The sequence below is a fragment of the Manis javanica genome, chromosome 2, assembly GCF_040802235.1.
Source record: "Manis javanica isolate MJ-LG chromosome 2, MJ_LKY, whole genome shotgun sequence".
Taxonomy (NCBI): domain Eukaryota; kingdom Metazoa; phylum Chordata; class Mammalia; order Pholidota; family Manidae; genus Manis; species Manis javanica.
Window position 1 is genome coordinate 26,618,854 of NC_133157.1, and position 16,183 is coordinate 26,635,036.

Genomic DNA, 16,183 nt, shown 5'->3' on the forward strand with positions numbered 1-16,183 from the left:
TGTGTTAATCTAAATGAACATCAAGTATAACAAAAAATCATAATGTTTTCAGCTTCTAAGTTATATGTAGAATTGAAACTTGTAATAGCAAAACAGAAAAATTATGACAGGTTAATTGGAGCTAAAGGTTTAGCATTTTCTAGAAGGTGATAAAAGAATATATATTATAACCTTATAAATTAGGGATATATATTTTTATCTCTATGCCCATTTACACTTCAAAAAAAACTTCAAAAAAAGGTGTAAATGACAAACTGCTCCAAAGAAAACACAAAAGGAGAGAGAAAAGATAACATAGAACATTGGGGACTAATAGAAAACAAAGAGTAAATTGTTAAATAAAAATTCATATACATCAGTATTTATAATAAATGAAGTAAAATGTGATGAGTGCATGCTGTCATCACTTATATTCAATGATGTACTGTAATCCGTAATCAATACTATAAGTAATGACAGATTATATAAATGAGAGAAAGAAAAAATCTGTTATTTACAAATAATCCTATGTGTACATAGGATACCCAATAGTTTATATAGTATTGGAATTAATAAGTGGATTTAGCAAGATTGCTAATATGAATTAGACAAAGAAAAATCATTATATACCAATAATAAAAAGGTAGAAAATATAATTTTAAGCATAATTTTTAATAGCATCGAAAACATAAAAATATATGAAAAAAATCTCAGAGTCCACACTGTGGAAGAGATTTATACAAGAAAAACCAGTATAACATTATTGAGAGAAATTAAGGAATACCTAAATATCTTTCTAAGGAAAATAAATATTTCTAATGGATTAGAATATTCAGTAATATAAAAGATGTCAGTTCTTTCTAAAATGACAGGTAAATTGAAGGCAATCCCAATCATAATTCTAGAAGGTAGAATGTGAAAACTGATAAGCAGATGCTAAATATGTGAATTCCAATACCAGCAAAAGAATTCATAAAGAGGAAAAATTTTAGAGGACCTGAAATCAAGACTTATAGAGCTACAGTTAATAAGACATTGTAGTATTGGTGAAAGGATAGACAGGTAGACCAGTGGAACAGAACAAGAGACCCTAACAGAGTCAAGCAAATATGGTCAAGTAGTTTATCTCAAAAGTGGCATTGCAGTGCAGTGGGGAAGGTTTCTTCTAAGTAAATCATGTTGAGTCAAATATTATCCATGTAATAAAAAAGTAAGTCTTGGCCCTTTCCTCATATATATAGGAAAATTAATTTCAGGTGAATTATGTTTCTTAATATGAAGAGTAAAAATGTAAAGCTTCTAGAAAGTAAGTTGCTAGGCTTGGACTAATCAGGATATTTTTCTATGGATAAAAATGGGATAGACGAATTCATAAAACAGTAGTTCTTTTAAGAAGGACAAAGGTCCAGGTAAGTCAATGTTGGTAAAGATGTATTTAAGTCTACAAAATACAACTTACCTGGCCTGGAGTCTGGTGATCTCAGTTAACTTACCTTTGCATCTTAAATCAGCTGTGAGTTGACTTATTGGTTGTTCTGGACTCACTCGTTGGGGATTAACTGCTGGCTCATGGAGGTTGTCCTTGGCTGTGGCAACTGGGGCAACTCATCTCTGCTGAGGGTGTATTTCATCCTCCAGGTGGCTAATTGGACATACTCTCATGACAGTAGCAGAAATGGAAAAGGGCTCACCTGAGTGTGTCAGTGGTTTACAAGTCTCTGCTTGCATCATATTTGCTAATGCCCAGTGACCATATCAAATTGCATGCCTGTAGCCAAAACCAGAGTAGGTGAGCTTAGGAATAAATTAAGAATACAGAGATTATTATATAATCTTTATAAAATCACAAATATTGTCCTAGGAACTTAGTTTATTCATGTGGCATTTGATAATAATAGATTATCTGATTGATCATTCCTCTCTCTTCATTTTGCTGCTATTTAAAATCTCAGTAAGGATGTTTTATCTTTTATTATTCAGATAACTGAGATATTTGGACATATTTCTGAAAATAAATAGGTGACTTTACAAGCTCAAAGACCATATGGAAAGGCATTTCTACAATTCTGTTTGTTGCAACACTTGCTGTGAATCTCAAGGGCAATCTATAAAAGGAATGAAATAGGCAAATAGTTTCCTCCAATTCTGCTTTCAAAAATGCTACTCAGTAAACACAGGACTGCATGTATCTTCTTTGGATTGATATTGTTTGCTTCAGGTAAATTCCCAGAAGTGGAATTGCTGGGTCATATGGTATGTCTATTTTTAGTTTTCTTGAGAAATGCCCATACTGCTTTCCATAGTGGCTGCACCAATTTGCAATCCCACCAGCAGTTTATGAGGGTTCTTTTCTCCACATACTTGCCAACACCTGTTATTTTCTGCCTTGTTGTTATTAGCCATTCTGACTGTGGTGAAGTGATAGCTCATTATGGTTCTGATTTGCATTTCACAACCTAAGTGTCCATTAATCTATGAATGGATAAAAAAGAAGTGGTACATATATACACACTGGAATATTACTCAGCCATAAAATTGAATTAAATCATGCTGTCTGTGACAACATGGATGGACCTTGAGGGTGTTATGTTAACTGAAATAAGTCAGACAGAGAAAGACAAATATGGTATGGTTTCCCTTTTGTGTGAAATCTAAAAAACAAAACAAACAAACACAATTGAAATAGACTGTAAATTCGGAGACCAGACTGCTCGTTACCATAGGGGATGGAGGATAGGAGGATGAGTGACTCAGCAAAGAGAAAAAAAAATAGTGATAAAATTTGATATCTTGACAAGGCTGATGGTTACATGAGTGTATACACATGTCAAGATTCAAAAAGCTGTACACTAAGATTTGTGCATTCTATTGTATGTACCTTAATTATAAACATTATTAAGAAGTTTAAAAAGAGAGGAAAAAAAGAATAGAGCTACCTGGTTCCATAAAAATATGCTACACAGGAATCAGGTCTTTTACTGGCCCAAGTAACAAAATAGTTTTTCAAAAAATTACCTAACTTTTTGTTCCTAATTAGTTAATAGAACTTGGAGAATCACACTCTTGAGAACTGGAAAGTTTCTTCTTTATGTCTCAGAATCACAACTTTAAATTGTTAAGGGACTTGGAAGGTCCCCAATAGTAACATAAGACTTAGAGGGTTATCCCCAGAACTAAGACTACTAAAAAGTTTTTTGGAGCATATCATAGGTAGTGATTTTGGCAGAACAAATCATCATGCCATGATTTCTCTTAAGAACCTATTTTTTAAATTATAATTAATATATTTTGAGACTTTCTGAATCAGACAAGACAGGTTAATTTTTTGCAAACTTAGAACATCCATATCCTTTTTCATTGCAATGTTCTAAATAAAAGTACCTTTGTACAACTCACTTTAATAGGTTTCACAGACTACTATCATAATTACAAAATTCAGTTTCTTTTACACTGTGGAACACTGTACAAGAGTCAGAAGAAAAAATATACTGAAGATCAACTTTAACTCTGAATATTGAAGGACATACTAGCCAAAAAGGAAGATGCTCATCACATGCACTGAGGTAAATGAGATTAGATATTATCCTTATCTTTCTGCATGCTCAATTTTACAAAATGTACTAATGGGTTTCAGGTAGGCCAGAGAATCAGAATAGAGTTGATATTTACTTTAACAAGTAGTATTGTCAAGAAAAATATTGGGTTGAAAAAATAACTGAATATGGCATAGAACTTTTGGCTTTATGACCTTGACTTTCTCATGTACATCAGACAAGTCATGAACCCCTCTAAGCCTCTCTCAACTTTAAAATAAAGGTTAGATCAGCAGTCTCTGAGTCTATTCAGTCTGTGCAATTAGAAAGCAAGGGAGTTTGTTGGGAAACATTTTATATTTAGCACTGGAATCAAAAAATCTTTTCAGAAAAATAGAAAGCATGTGAAGAAAATGACCATATAAATGGGATTCTGACTAAGATGTAAGATAAAAATAAGGGGGTGAGTGGGAATTCAATCTGCATGAGAAATGGAGAAGGCTTTGTTTCTAAAAGGGAGGAAAAAACCATGGTGAAAAAAGAAGAGAAAGGGGAAAGCAAGTGAGGAACCAGAGCTAGAGCAAGAAAATTGGGTGCTTGGGTGGGGAAAGACTACCAGAGAAACCCTCAGTCGAGGTAGTGGTGCATGCTGACTGAAATGGACTTGAGACCAGGAATGTCTAACATTGATCTTTCTGGAAATAATCAGTAAGGTGTTTCATATTCACTAATGGATTGGGATTGAAATTTTATATATTGTGAAGAAGGTGCTTAGTTTTTTATCCAAATCAATATGGACTAGCACTGGAGCCAAACATAGACAATTAAGGGTCTGCAAAGCAGACCATGAAATCATAAATCCTTTGTGATTCTCTGAAAAATAGAGGCCATGGAGTTGAGGTGGTGCAGGGAGAATTTGAAATAAGTTATTTGAGATCTCTCAGATTTGCAGAAATTGGAATTAGTCATCCTACTTGTATAGGTTAGAAATCCAAGTTTCAAGGAAGTCAAGTGATTGGCATACTTTTGCGAATCAGTTAGTAGCATGGTTGGATTTAATACAGTACCTTAATTCCCTACAGAAAATGGACCCTTGGGAAGGAAGCATTTCATCGTCTTCCAAGAGAACAAGTGGTCATTGCCTTTGCCCACTTTTACTCTGCATCAAATATTTAAAGTTAAGAGGTCATCAACTTTGTTTCTTAACTAGGTTCTTTAATGTCTCAGATAAGTGGAAGTGTACTAATTTGAACATGTTTAAAAAATTACCATGTTCAAGGCAGCAGGGTGTTACTAAAAATCTTAAATGTGAATAATTACTTTGTGAGTATTGTGGGAAACAAGCTCTTGAGAAGCTCATAGTTCAGGAGTGAGAGAAGTAGGGATGTACACACATGCTATAGCTGAGTGTGATATACTCGAGCATAAGTATCTACAGATAATAAAGCTGTGCTTAAAACAATGTCATGCAGTTTTGATGACTGGATAAAATATTCACGAAAAACAAGATTGGAGCTGGAAAGGATAGGCACTCCAGGTAGATAAATTTCTGATTAAAGATGCATAAATATCAAATGGCATGGAATGTAAGAGGAACCATGAGCTGGTTGTTGTTTCAGACCAGAGTGTGGAGGTAGAATGTTGGGAGATGATGTTGGAAAAGTAGGCATTGATGAAAAAGTGAGGCTTGTGTATTTTTAATTGTTTTCATTTGAACTCAATCTTGTAGGACAGTAGTTTTTAAACATACCTTATATAATCAATTGTGAGATATATTGAAGTAATTTGATTTGCATTAGAAAATTCTTAACTTTGAAAATGACTTCTTTCTAATAGAGTATGGGCTCAAGATCATTCACTATTTATAAATGCCTTCTTAAAGACAGAAATCAGGTAGCAATATTATAATGATTGGACTCTTGTCTATCTTCTATTTGTATTCCTTAGTGTGTAGCTGTCCATCTGTTACATATGTAATTTCCAAGTTTATGAAGTACAATCAAGACCTTCTTCATTGCAACTTTTACAAAAAATCTTTTCTTTGCCCAGCAGCCCTCCCTGGTTCTTAACTTGATTAGGTCCAATGCATTTTTCCATAAAGTAAGTCTCAAAATGTCTCAAAGAGCAACAATCCTCATCATAGAGTTAGGATTCTTATTCTCTGTCTTTGCCTAGTTCCCTGGGGCATACATATGTCATGTTCTTTGTAATTATTTCTTTACTTGACTGTCTTATGTTTTATTGTAGGTTGCATGAGAGTAGCTTTTATATAATTCAGCTTTAGATCTTCAGTGACTTATATTCAATAAATGTTGAATGATTGAATGAATATTTAATATGATATTGTCAGAATAATGATTCTTTTAAAGTAGTCCTAATAAAAACCCCTTGAAAGTTGGTAGAGTTGACATTCTTATGCTTTGATTTACTAACCCAGGTGCACAAGAAGGAATAAAATGGTCAAGGCCAATTTGACAGTCATTTCACATTTTATTTTTCTGGGATTTACTCACTACCCCAAAATTGAGATTATCATATTTGTGCTGTGTCTGCTGATGTACTTGATCACCTTGCTGAGTAATGTTATTCTGATTTCTATCACCATCCTGGATTCCCACCTACATACACCCATGTACTTCTTCCTCAGCAACCTTTCCCTTCTGGATGTCTGGTACACCTCTTCTGTTTTCACTCCAATGCTGGCAAACTTCATTTCAGGGAAATGCACCATTTCATTCTCAGGATGTGCCACTCAGATGTACTTCTCTCTTGCCATGGGCTCCACTGAGTGTGTGCTCCTGTCCATGATGGCATATGACCGGTATGTGGCCATCTGCATCCCCCTGAGATATCCCATCATCATGAACAAGAGGGCTTGTGTGCAGATTGCAGCTTTCTCCTGGGTGACAGGCTGTCTCACTGCCCTGGTGGAAACAACGTCTGTGCTGCATCAGTCTTTCTGTGGAAGTAACATCATCAATCATTTCACTTGTGAAATTCTGGCTGTCTTGAAACTGGTTTGTGTAGAGAAACCCAAGGTGGAGTTAATCATGCTGGTGATCACTGTACTCCTTCTCCCTATGCCAATGCTCCTCGTTTGTATCTCTTATGCATTTATTCTCTCCAACATCCTGAGAATCAGCTCTGTGGATGGACGAAGCAAAGCCTTTTCAACGTGTGCAGCCCACCTGACTGTTGTGGTTTTGTTCTATGGGACAGCTCTCTCCATGTATCTAAAACCCTCAGTTGTAGATTCACAGGAAATAGATAAATTTATGGCTTTGGTGTATGCTGGAGTAACCCCCATGCTGAATCCTATCATCTATAGTCTACGGAACAAAGAGGTAAAGGCGGCTGTGAAAAAATTGTTAAATAGGAACAACCTTTGTGCTCTTTTAATCACTAGTAGCAAATAATTTTGATAAATATTAATATAAGGGATGTTCAGTTGTTTATATATACCAGAAAATTGGGATAATGGGGGTAAGACTCTCATTTTAAATGAGATGTGTGATTTCCTAAGTCTCTTCCTTGACCAACCACTGAAATTCTAAGATAATATAGATATATCTTACATATGAATATATGGAATTTGATATACATTGTAATATCTTATGGAAAAGGTCTCATGACAAATTTCAATTTTTGATTTGTGGTATAAATAGAACTTTCAGTTAGTGTATTTTTGAATATTCAAAATTATACATATATAATATACAAATGTAATAACTCTAGTAGATTTTTAAGCCAATATATAATTGACCTTTGTTTTAGGCTGATTCATGTCCCTAAAAAAACTCTTACATTGAAGCTCTAAGTATCCCTAGTACTATAGAATGTGTCTGTATTTGGAGATATAGCCTTTAAATAAGTGGTTAAGTTAATATGATGCTATTAGTATGAGTACTTTTACAACCTGAGTTGTGTGGTTATTAGAAGAAGAAATGTGGACACACATAGATACCAGGGATCTTATGCACAGGAACGGACATAGTAAGAAGATGGCCATATGAAAGCTAAGGAAAGGCCTCTGAAGAAATCAAACCTGCCAACACCTTAGTCTTGGACTTCTAGGCTCCAGAACTGTGAACAAATAAATTTCTGTTTAAGCCATCCAAACTGTGGTATTTTGTTATGGCAGCCTTAGGAAACTAATATTAACTCTTTTTCAGCACAGCTAAATTTAATGGAAATAATTGCATATTCTATAAAGTGTGGCTGTGTTTTATACATATGGATATATTTGTTCATGCAGTTAGATGTGTGATGTGAATGTCTATTCACAAATGTAAAAGGTCTGCACAGTATATCCTAAATAGGGTGGAGGAGTAGCAGTCAGGAGAAAAAACAATCTCATAGTGTTTAGTATGTTTTTGGTCTTAGGGTGCTAGCAATATTGTACAAATCCAGAGAAAGTAAAGTGTGTTTCAGAGAACTACTAGTACCCTTTAAAATAGTGTCTTTGCCTGACACCTGGTTTCTTACATCCAAGGAGATAAATGAAGCCATTAGCACTTAAAAAGAAAGTAATGACACTGTATTATACACTTATCAATTTCCAAAACCCACTAAATTGGTGTAAAGTATTAAATATATGACATCCCATTATATAAACTGCAATGTACAAGAAATTTAAAAAATGTATACTCAGCAGCATAACATTTGTATTCCCCCTCTGAACAATATGACTATGTTGTTGATGTGTAAAACTTAGTTGCTCTTTATCATGGAGTTGTCACTGGAATCAATAGAATTGTGATGGCTTGGACCCAGGTGGAGTGTTGACCATCTATGAACAAGAAAGAGACAGAAAATGTATTGGGATAACTTTAGGGCATGTGAGAAAATAATACCAAAAATTTATCTAGTCTATCCAGAGTGAACCTCTTCGAGACAGGCAATTAAACTGGGGTCAGTAGATTGACCAATCATGATTCAGTGATAATCCTTGAAGGCAATGATCTATGGCCATTGGAAGAGCAATAGAAGGGTCAGAGAGCGGAGGTAATGGAAGAAGGAGAGTGTACCTAAGTAACAGTGGAAGAGCTTTCAGACTTAGGGTACTTCCTAATTCCAACTAGTCATATTCACTCATTCCACTCTCATTCAGATATGTCATCTTTACTGCCTGCGTAAAGGGTGGGTGAATCTGATCTATGGATGAGGAGGTACAAACGATCCAAGCCTTACAAACCTCTATTTCTATATGGAGCCTTCCTAAGTAAAGTTTCTATTCCTTTAAAAATTTTCTGTTATTTGGCCTTGGGTTTATTATCTTCAAGTGGTACCTTTTTACAACTACCTTCACCAAATATCTACAAGCTTATTATGCTGCCTTCACTCTGTGAAAACCTCTTAAGGTTTTTGATAGGATCATAGGTACTAGCCCTGTGGTTTACTGTGACTGATTTGAGTGAATTTCAGTAGCACACTCCAGATAACTATGAATCTCTCATTCTTTTATTGCTTATAACTAATCATTTTTATATTTTATAATTGGTTATTTTAATGCATGTAATAGCAGGATGGGCTTAGCATTGCTTATTTTAAAATACAATTAAAAGGAGAGATTGGAAGTCAGGCTTAATGGTATATTCCACATAAGAAATAATCCCTTTTAAAAACACACAGACTGTATTGAAGAACAATAGGTGTATATCATGACAAAAAGGTCTGTGAAAAAAAAGTGGAGCAATGTTCAAGTGGGAATGAGTGTTAATGCCAAGAATCCTGTTCATTATCCTTTCCACTGAACCCTCATTAGCAAATAAAATAAAATATATGACAACCTGATTCTCAAAATCACAAAGCATTACTCTACCAAATGTTGTACATACTCTTGTTGAAGAAATTAAAATTTGGGGGAAAAACATTCATTTCTCATCTATAATGTTACTACTTGTTAATTTAGTTCTTGCTGCAACAGGAGTGATGATGTGGTATTGTGGAAAATTGTGGGCTTTATGACTAAAGAACTCAGGATTGAATTCCTGCTCTTCTACTTCTTAGTTGTGTGACCTTGTAGAACTGAACTTGACCTCTCTGAGCTTTGATTACTTAATTTGGAAGATGTATACATCAATGCCTATATCATGAGGCTGTTCTGACAATCAAGTGAGAAGAGAAATCCAAACCAGCAACTAATTGCTACTCATTTGTTACCAAATGCAAGGGAAGGGAAAGATCCCTTCAGGACATTGATTAGCATTCATTAAAGAGATGAAGGTGAAATATTTTGATGAGGTAGGATTGTCAAGAATCTTGTAATCTTGGGCTTTATTATGTAAAAATGGAAAGTTAGTGAAGATTTCCTTTCACTCTTGATGTGATCAGTTGGACTCTTAGAAACTCTGGTCTTGTGACAGTATAGAGGATTGATTGAGAATGAGAAAGATGAGCTAGAGGACTGTTGCACTAGGGCCCGTGGAGACAATGAAGACTTAAAAAGAACACAATTGATGAAGACAGGATGAATATGGGAAATAACAGATTTGTAGGTTTGGATTTGAGGATATAGCAGATATGGACAAATAGTCATCACAGATGATTCCATTGGTCTAAACAAGGATCTCTGATGCAGCCACTGATGGAATGAGAAGAGAAGATTAGCGATGATGATGTCACAGAGATAAGGATGTAAATTGGTTGACTGGTTGACTGTGCATTAAGGGTGAAACTTCTGGGTGAGGACAGATTAGTGTCTTCACCTAGAGGAAAGAAATCATGTCTGAAGCTATATATTGGGAAGTCCTTTGCACAGAGATGGAAATTGATCCCTGTGTGCATGACGTTGTCTAGGGAGAAGTTTAGGACAGATTATGAAATGATTGACTATGTTTTCCTATAATTGGTCAGAGCTGTGGTATAGGAGAAAGAACAGTACACTTGATAACTGAAGTAAAGAAATCCAATTTGGTTTTTCTATACAAGCTGTGATATTAGGCAATTTCTTAAACATCCTAGTCTAATTTCCTCTTCCATGAAATAGGCGCAATTTATATAATATATTAATTATTTTTTTAAAGGCCTTGTTTGTAAACTCCAAAAGACCACCTCTCAAATCAACTGGGGTTATGAGCTTATCACTTAGACGGAATCAGTTTTTGAACTTTATTTTTCTGCCTAGACTCTACCTTCAGCCAGTTGGAATATACTTGTAATTTCAAATATATTGAATGTCTATTGTTGTATTAAAAGTGTAGGCCTAACTCTCTGGCAGTGCCTAGCGAAATAAGCATAAAACTCCCCAAGATATCTCTGTCTGTCTATCTGTATCTCTTTCTCTTCCAGCTTTATTCCATAGCCATTCATCATGAAATATACTGAAAAAAAAAATCCCAGAAAAATATATAGGTGGGAGGGTATTATGCTCAAGGATATAAACCAGAAGGAGAAAGACAAATGAGAAATACCATATGATTTCACTTTTTTGTGGAATATAAAAACAAAGCACAACAGAATGAACAAAGCAGCAGTAAACTCATAGACACTGAGAAGGAACTGATGGTTACCTGGGGGATGGGTTGGGGTGGGTGGGTGGGGAGGGTGAGTGATGAAGGGACACAAAAATTCTCATTCATAATATAAGTTGGTCACAGGGATGGTAGTACAACATGGAGAATATAGCCAATGATTCTGTAACATCTTCCTATGTTGACAGATAGTAACTAAACTAGTGGGGGTGAGGATTCAATACAGGTAACTGCTGAATCACTGTGTTGTATATTTAAAACCAATATAAGGTTGTTACTTCAATTTTTTCCACAGACGGGCAACTATACTGCAAGAATAGTTTCTGTCAATGAGTTGAGAAAACCCAGTCCTCAGGAGAGAGCTGCCGTGTGAATACAAAGTGTCTTACTCATGATGATGGGGTATCTCAGAGGGTTGCAAATGGCCCCATAATGGTCATATGCCATCACTGCCCGGAGCACACACTCTGTGGACCCGATAGTGTGGGAGACAGATGTGTCAACAACACATCTAGTTAAGGAGATGGTTTTTTTCTCTGATAGGAAGTGTGTCAATATTGAAGGGATAAAGGAGGATGTGTACGAAATGCCTAGGAAGGAACGATTACCAAGGAAGAAGTACATGGGCATTTGGAGGAGGGAATCAGGAAAGTTAGGATGATCAAGGCGCTGTTCCCCAGTAGGGTCACCAGGTACGTCATCAAGCACATCACGAAAAGGAGTTTTTCAGTTCTTGGGTACTCCGAAAGTCCCTGGGGAATGAATTCAATCTCTGTCCAGTTGGTCCTTTCCATTTCACTTTTTTATGCCGGGAGTAATCCAGAAGAGAAAGCTGCATATGAGTTTAGTAAATCTGTCCAGTGTTGTTGTATAAAGTGATTGGAGGAGGGTGACAATTTAGCACTGCTCAGAAGGGTTTTAACAACTTTGAGTTTAGCTTTTCAAATTTTTCTTCTATGTCATAAGGCAGGGGATTGAATATGTAATAATTACACTGCATATTTACTAGAAATACAGAATTCTGTATTCCACTTTCTGAGATCCTTATGTACAAGTTCTGAGTCAGGGAAGAACTATTTGAATTTTTAACAAGCATGTATTATTTCCAATTCAGTGCACTCACAGGGTTTGTGTTAAATATAATTTTAGAGAAGGCATGCTTAATCTGTTTAAAAAGATCTATTTTATTCCACACCAGTCATTAACAGTACCATTGGTTTAGGGTTTTTCCGTTGATAAATATGTTCACACACATTACTCATTTTATCATCACTATGGTTCTCTGAGGAGAATGAAATCCATAGTGGTAAAATCTATATAAAAACACAGTAATTGCGTGAGATACTATTCAAATCTGCATTTTGTGACTTTGTAACACTTCCCTCCCCCCTTTTAACTACATGCTTATTGTCCTTGCAAAATTATGCAAATTTTCAATGGATTGAGAAGCATCTTTACATAATGTTCTCCAAATGACCCCAATTTGCAATTTAGGAAGAGAGCCACTTGTGTAATGGAAAGCTTTCACATTTTTATATACAGATGAATCATGTGGACAATCATTATAAAAGATTCTGAACTGGTGGGTCTAAAGTGGATTCTAAGATTTGCATTTATTAACATGTTCCCTCTGTTCTTGGGTACTCCGAAAGTCCCTGAAGAACGAATTCTTCAGGCATGCATATAAGACATGCTGCAGATGCTGCTTGTCTACAGAACTCAGATGACTACAAGGCTTTTCAGACCATCTCTTTCCAGTACCTTTGGAGAGTGCCGTGGGTGCTTCAGTTGTATGTAGGATTGTAGCTGAATAGTAGAGGCCCAGCTGAACATTTTGTGAGGCCTGGAGTGAGACTTCTGTGTAAGTGCTTTGCAATCAGTTTTATATTCTTTAGATTTGCAGATATGTAAGCAACTAACCGTATTGCATACAGAAGAGCCTGCCTTTTATTTCTGTCCATGAAAGTCATTTCCTCTTCCATTTCTTGAATTTGCAATTAGGGTCAATATTTTTTAAAAAAAGGAATCTGATGTCAGCTCAAGCATTTAAGTTGTGTAACATAGAGCATGGAGCAAATGACTTTAATTGTAAACGAATTTAAAGAATACATAATAATAGATGACATTCTTTATAATAAAATCAAAGAACATAATTTTTAAAATACCTCCTCATCTTCAAGTTATTCTACTCATCTTAAAAAGTATCCCTAGAGGATAAGGGGAATGAGGGGCATTACGATTAGCACACATAATGTAGAAGGGGGGGGGACATGGGAAAGGTAGTGTATACAGAGAAGACAAGTAATGATCCTATAGCATCTTACTATGCTGATGGATATAGTAATGGGGTATGTGGGGGGTACTTGATAATAGGGGGAGTCTAGTAACTATAATGTTCAAGTAATTGTACATTAGTGATACCAAAATAAAAAAATAAAAATAAAAATAAACTATCCCTAGAGGAAAAAAATTAATCCAACAGATGAGTTTCTGCTTAGTGTTTTCAAACAATGGCTGTTTTTAGTATAGGATTTGCCATTTCATTCTGTGATCATCATTTGCCAACATCATATGCTGCTTTCTATGAAGCTCCAGTTTATGATAGTGAGACATATTAACCAGCATAATAGAATGTTTATACATGTATTGGCTATGCAAAGGAGGAGTTTCATTCAATTCAAGCTGTACCCTACTTTGTAGACATATGTTATAAAGAGGGTAGGAAAGGTTGGGTAGGCCAGGGTATACTTTATACGGTATGAAGATTGGAGTCTGATTGACTGTAGGTTAATAGAGGCAAATGTAGACAACCTACTTTTAATCTGGAAATAAAATTCTGATACAGGCTTTGAAGGAACATCAGTTGCCTGGGGTTTGTAGTGAAATTTTTGCAGGGAAGATGTGAATCAGGTCATATACCCTCTCTTTTCTAGGACCATCTCCTAAAGGTTGATTTCCATTAGGGAATTAGTTGCAGATAATAATTATGGTAGGCATTTTAACAGCCCTGAAAAAGGTGTTGCAAAAAAAATTTCAGCCACAAACATCCACAAGAGAAACCACCAATCTGCTTTAATGCTTTCAAATGGGGAAAAAGGACTAATGGACAGTGTGGAGAAAATCCCTTTCATTACTCTTGCAAAACTATTGCAACTTTTAAGAAGCAGTCGGCTAGTACTCTGTTGAATAGCACTGTGCCTGAAATTTTTTCTCCACCAAAGTTTACTTTCCTATAAAATGGACTCCAGAAAACAGGAATTTAAGTGATTAAGTGAAAACAGAAACTGAAAGATGGAAAAGAACTATCCAAAACATTAATGGTTATCTTAGAGATCTTTTTTTTTTTACTTTGCTAAATCACCCAAATTTCTAAACTTGATACACATAAATGAAAAATATAATAAAAAAGAGAAAAAGACTGAAGTAGATATCCATTATGTTGAGGAGATTAACTCAGAATAAAAAATGCTCAAACAATTTAAATATTACAGTGATTGTCTTAGGATTCTAGACTACACATTGATGCTGAATTATACTGGCGTGTTCTGTCCAGTTATCTATAGGAACACACTATTTTTAGTGGACCAAAAGCATTTATAATCTCTACTGTCAAAATTTTCCAGGTGACAATGTTTCTTGTCTCTAGGAGGTACACAAAGATAAAGAACTTGAGTTCTTGCCTTACTTAGATGTTATCAAAAGAGACTGTAGATCACTGATGCCTGGTCACTAGAAGATGACATTCGTATTTGTAAAGCATCTGAGCAGCCTGGATCCTAGCCATCCTCTGATTCCCTTCTCCCAACCCTTGGTCTTTATAAGAAATAACTACTCTGTGGTTTAATGCTAAGACTTCATCTTGGCACTGTTTTATTATTCCAAGAGACTTAAGGAAAGTTTATGACTTCTTAATCTAAGCCAGAAATCAAGCTCTCTAACTTCCTGTAAGTTTTTATTTTGTTTTGTTTTATCGACTTAGCTACTTGAAGATCTAATGTTTAAAATACTAAGATTTTTCAATGAAAAATACAAACCACCTGTACTTTAAATTCTCACTAGAGGAAATAATCCTGCTATCCTAAAAAGATCAGTTAAGACAATTGATACTAGGAAATATGAATGGACTTGCCAATTCTCAATTTATAGAGTTTATAAACTCTAAACTTCAAGTAATATATCACAAGGAAAGGTGTATTATTTTAGCTCACAAAGAGGGAGAGTAAGTGACAACATATGAGATCCTAGTGTGAAGCACTTCATCTATTTTTTATTATTTAATCTTCAGTTTAACCCAAATATTATTAGGCATTATTCACTGAGGAGAAAATTAATTTGAATTTCAAAGATTAAGTACAATTTTCAATGTTTTCTTTTTTTGGTAAATACCAGAACTATGATTAGACTCTTATCTTTATGATCCCTCCACCCCCATTTTTACTACTACAGCACAATTACTTGTTAATACAATTTTTTTTATAAAACCACAATTTAGTATGATGCACTTAACTTTCATCAAAGAGTCATATGATAAATATTCACGTAAAATATATTTGCCTCGTTTGAAAGCACTTAAGACATTCATTGTCTTCTATTTAGCAAGACATTATCCACAGTATCAAATTCAAATGAAAAATGTGCCCCAAACTCCTTTTGGTAGAGTGTGGAGAATTAAGGTCTAGGATAATGGATTTCAATTATATAAATGAGAACTCAATAAAAGTAACTATGTTTTCCTTTGTCTTGATCACCTGCAGCTCAAACTAAAGGTTATAGTTACTTTTCTGTCATACATTTTTTTGTTTCTAATTCTGTTTTTACTCAATAACATGTTTTTTCTCAAATGCTTTTTGTGCATAATTTACGTGTGAATAATAAATAAATCACCATGGACTTTTTTTTTCCTTAAGATTTTAGTGAACTGTACATTTAATAACAGTAGTCATTAGCCTATTATATTTAAGGGTCTGTTGCATTGCAAGCAACTTTGTCTTCCTTACTAGTTTCTTCCATGGAGTATTTTGGGATTTTTAAAGAAATGTAAATAATATCCTGGTCTTGGAAATATCTTGTGTTTGTACTTCTTTCACACACACACACACACACACACTTTCAAAATCTCACCAGCAATTACCACCTCAACCCAAAAATATTTGTATTTATTGGTAGAATATTTTTTCTTTTGAAATAATTTTAACAAAA

General features: G+C 34.9%; 1 protein-coding gene and 1 pseudogene across 1 annotated transcript; one reads left to right on the forward strand and one right to left on the reverse strand.

The window, feature by feature from the left end:
• Positions 1-11,778, reverse strand: part of LOC140847222 (olfactory receptor 13D1-like) — a 59,105-nt pseudogene extending 47,327 nt beyond the window's left edge.
• On the forward strand, positions 5,969-6,928 carry LOC140848087 (olfactory receptor 13F1-like). Its single transcript, XM_073230370.1, has one exon. It carries the CDS (start codon positions 5,969-5,971, stop codon positions 6,926-6,928), a length of 960 nt encoding a protein of 319 aa, XP_073086471.1.
• Positions 11,779-16,183: the final 4,405 nt, after the last annotated feature.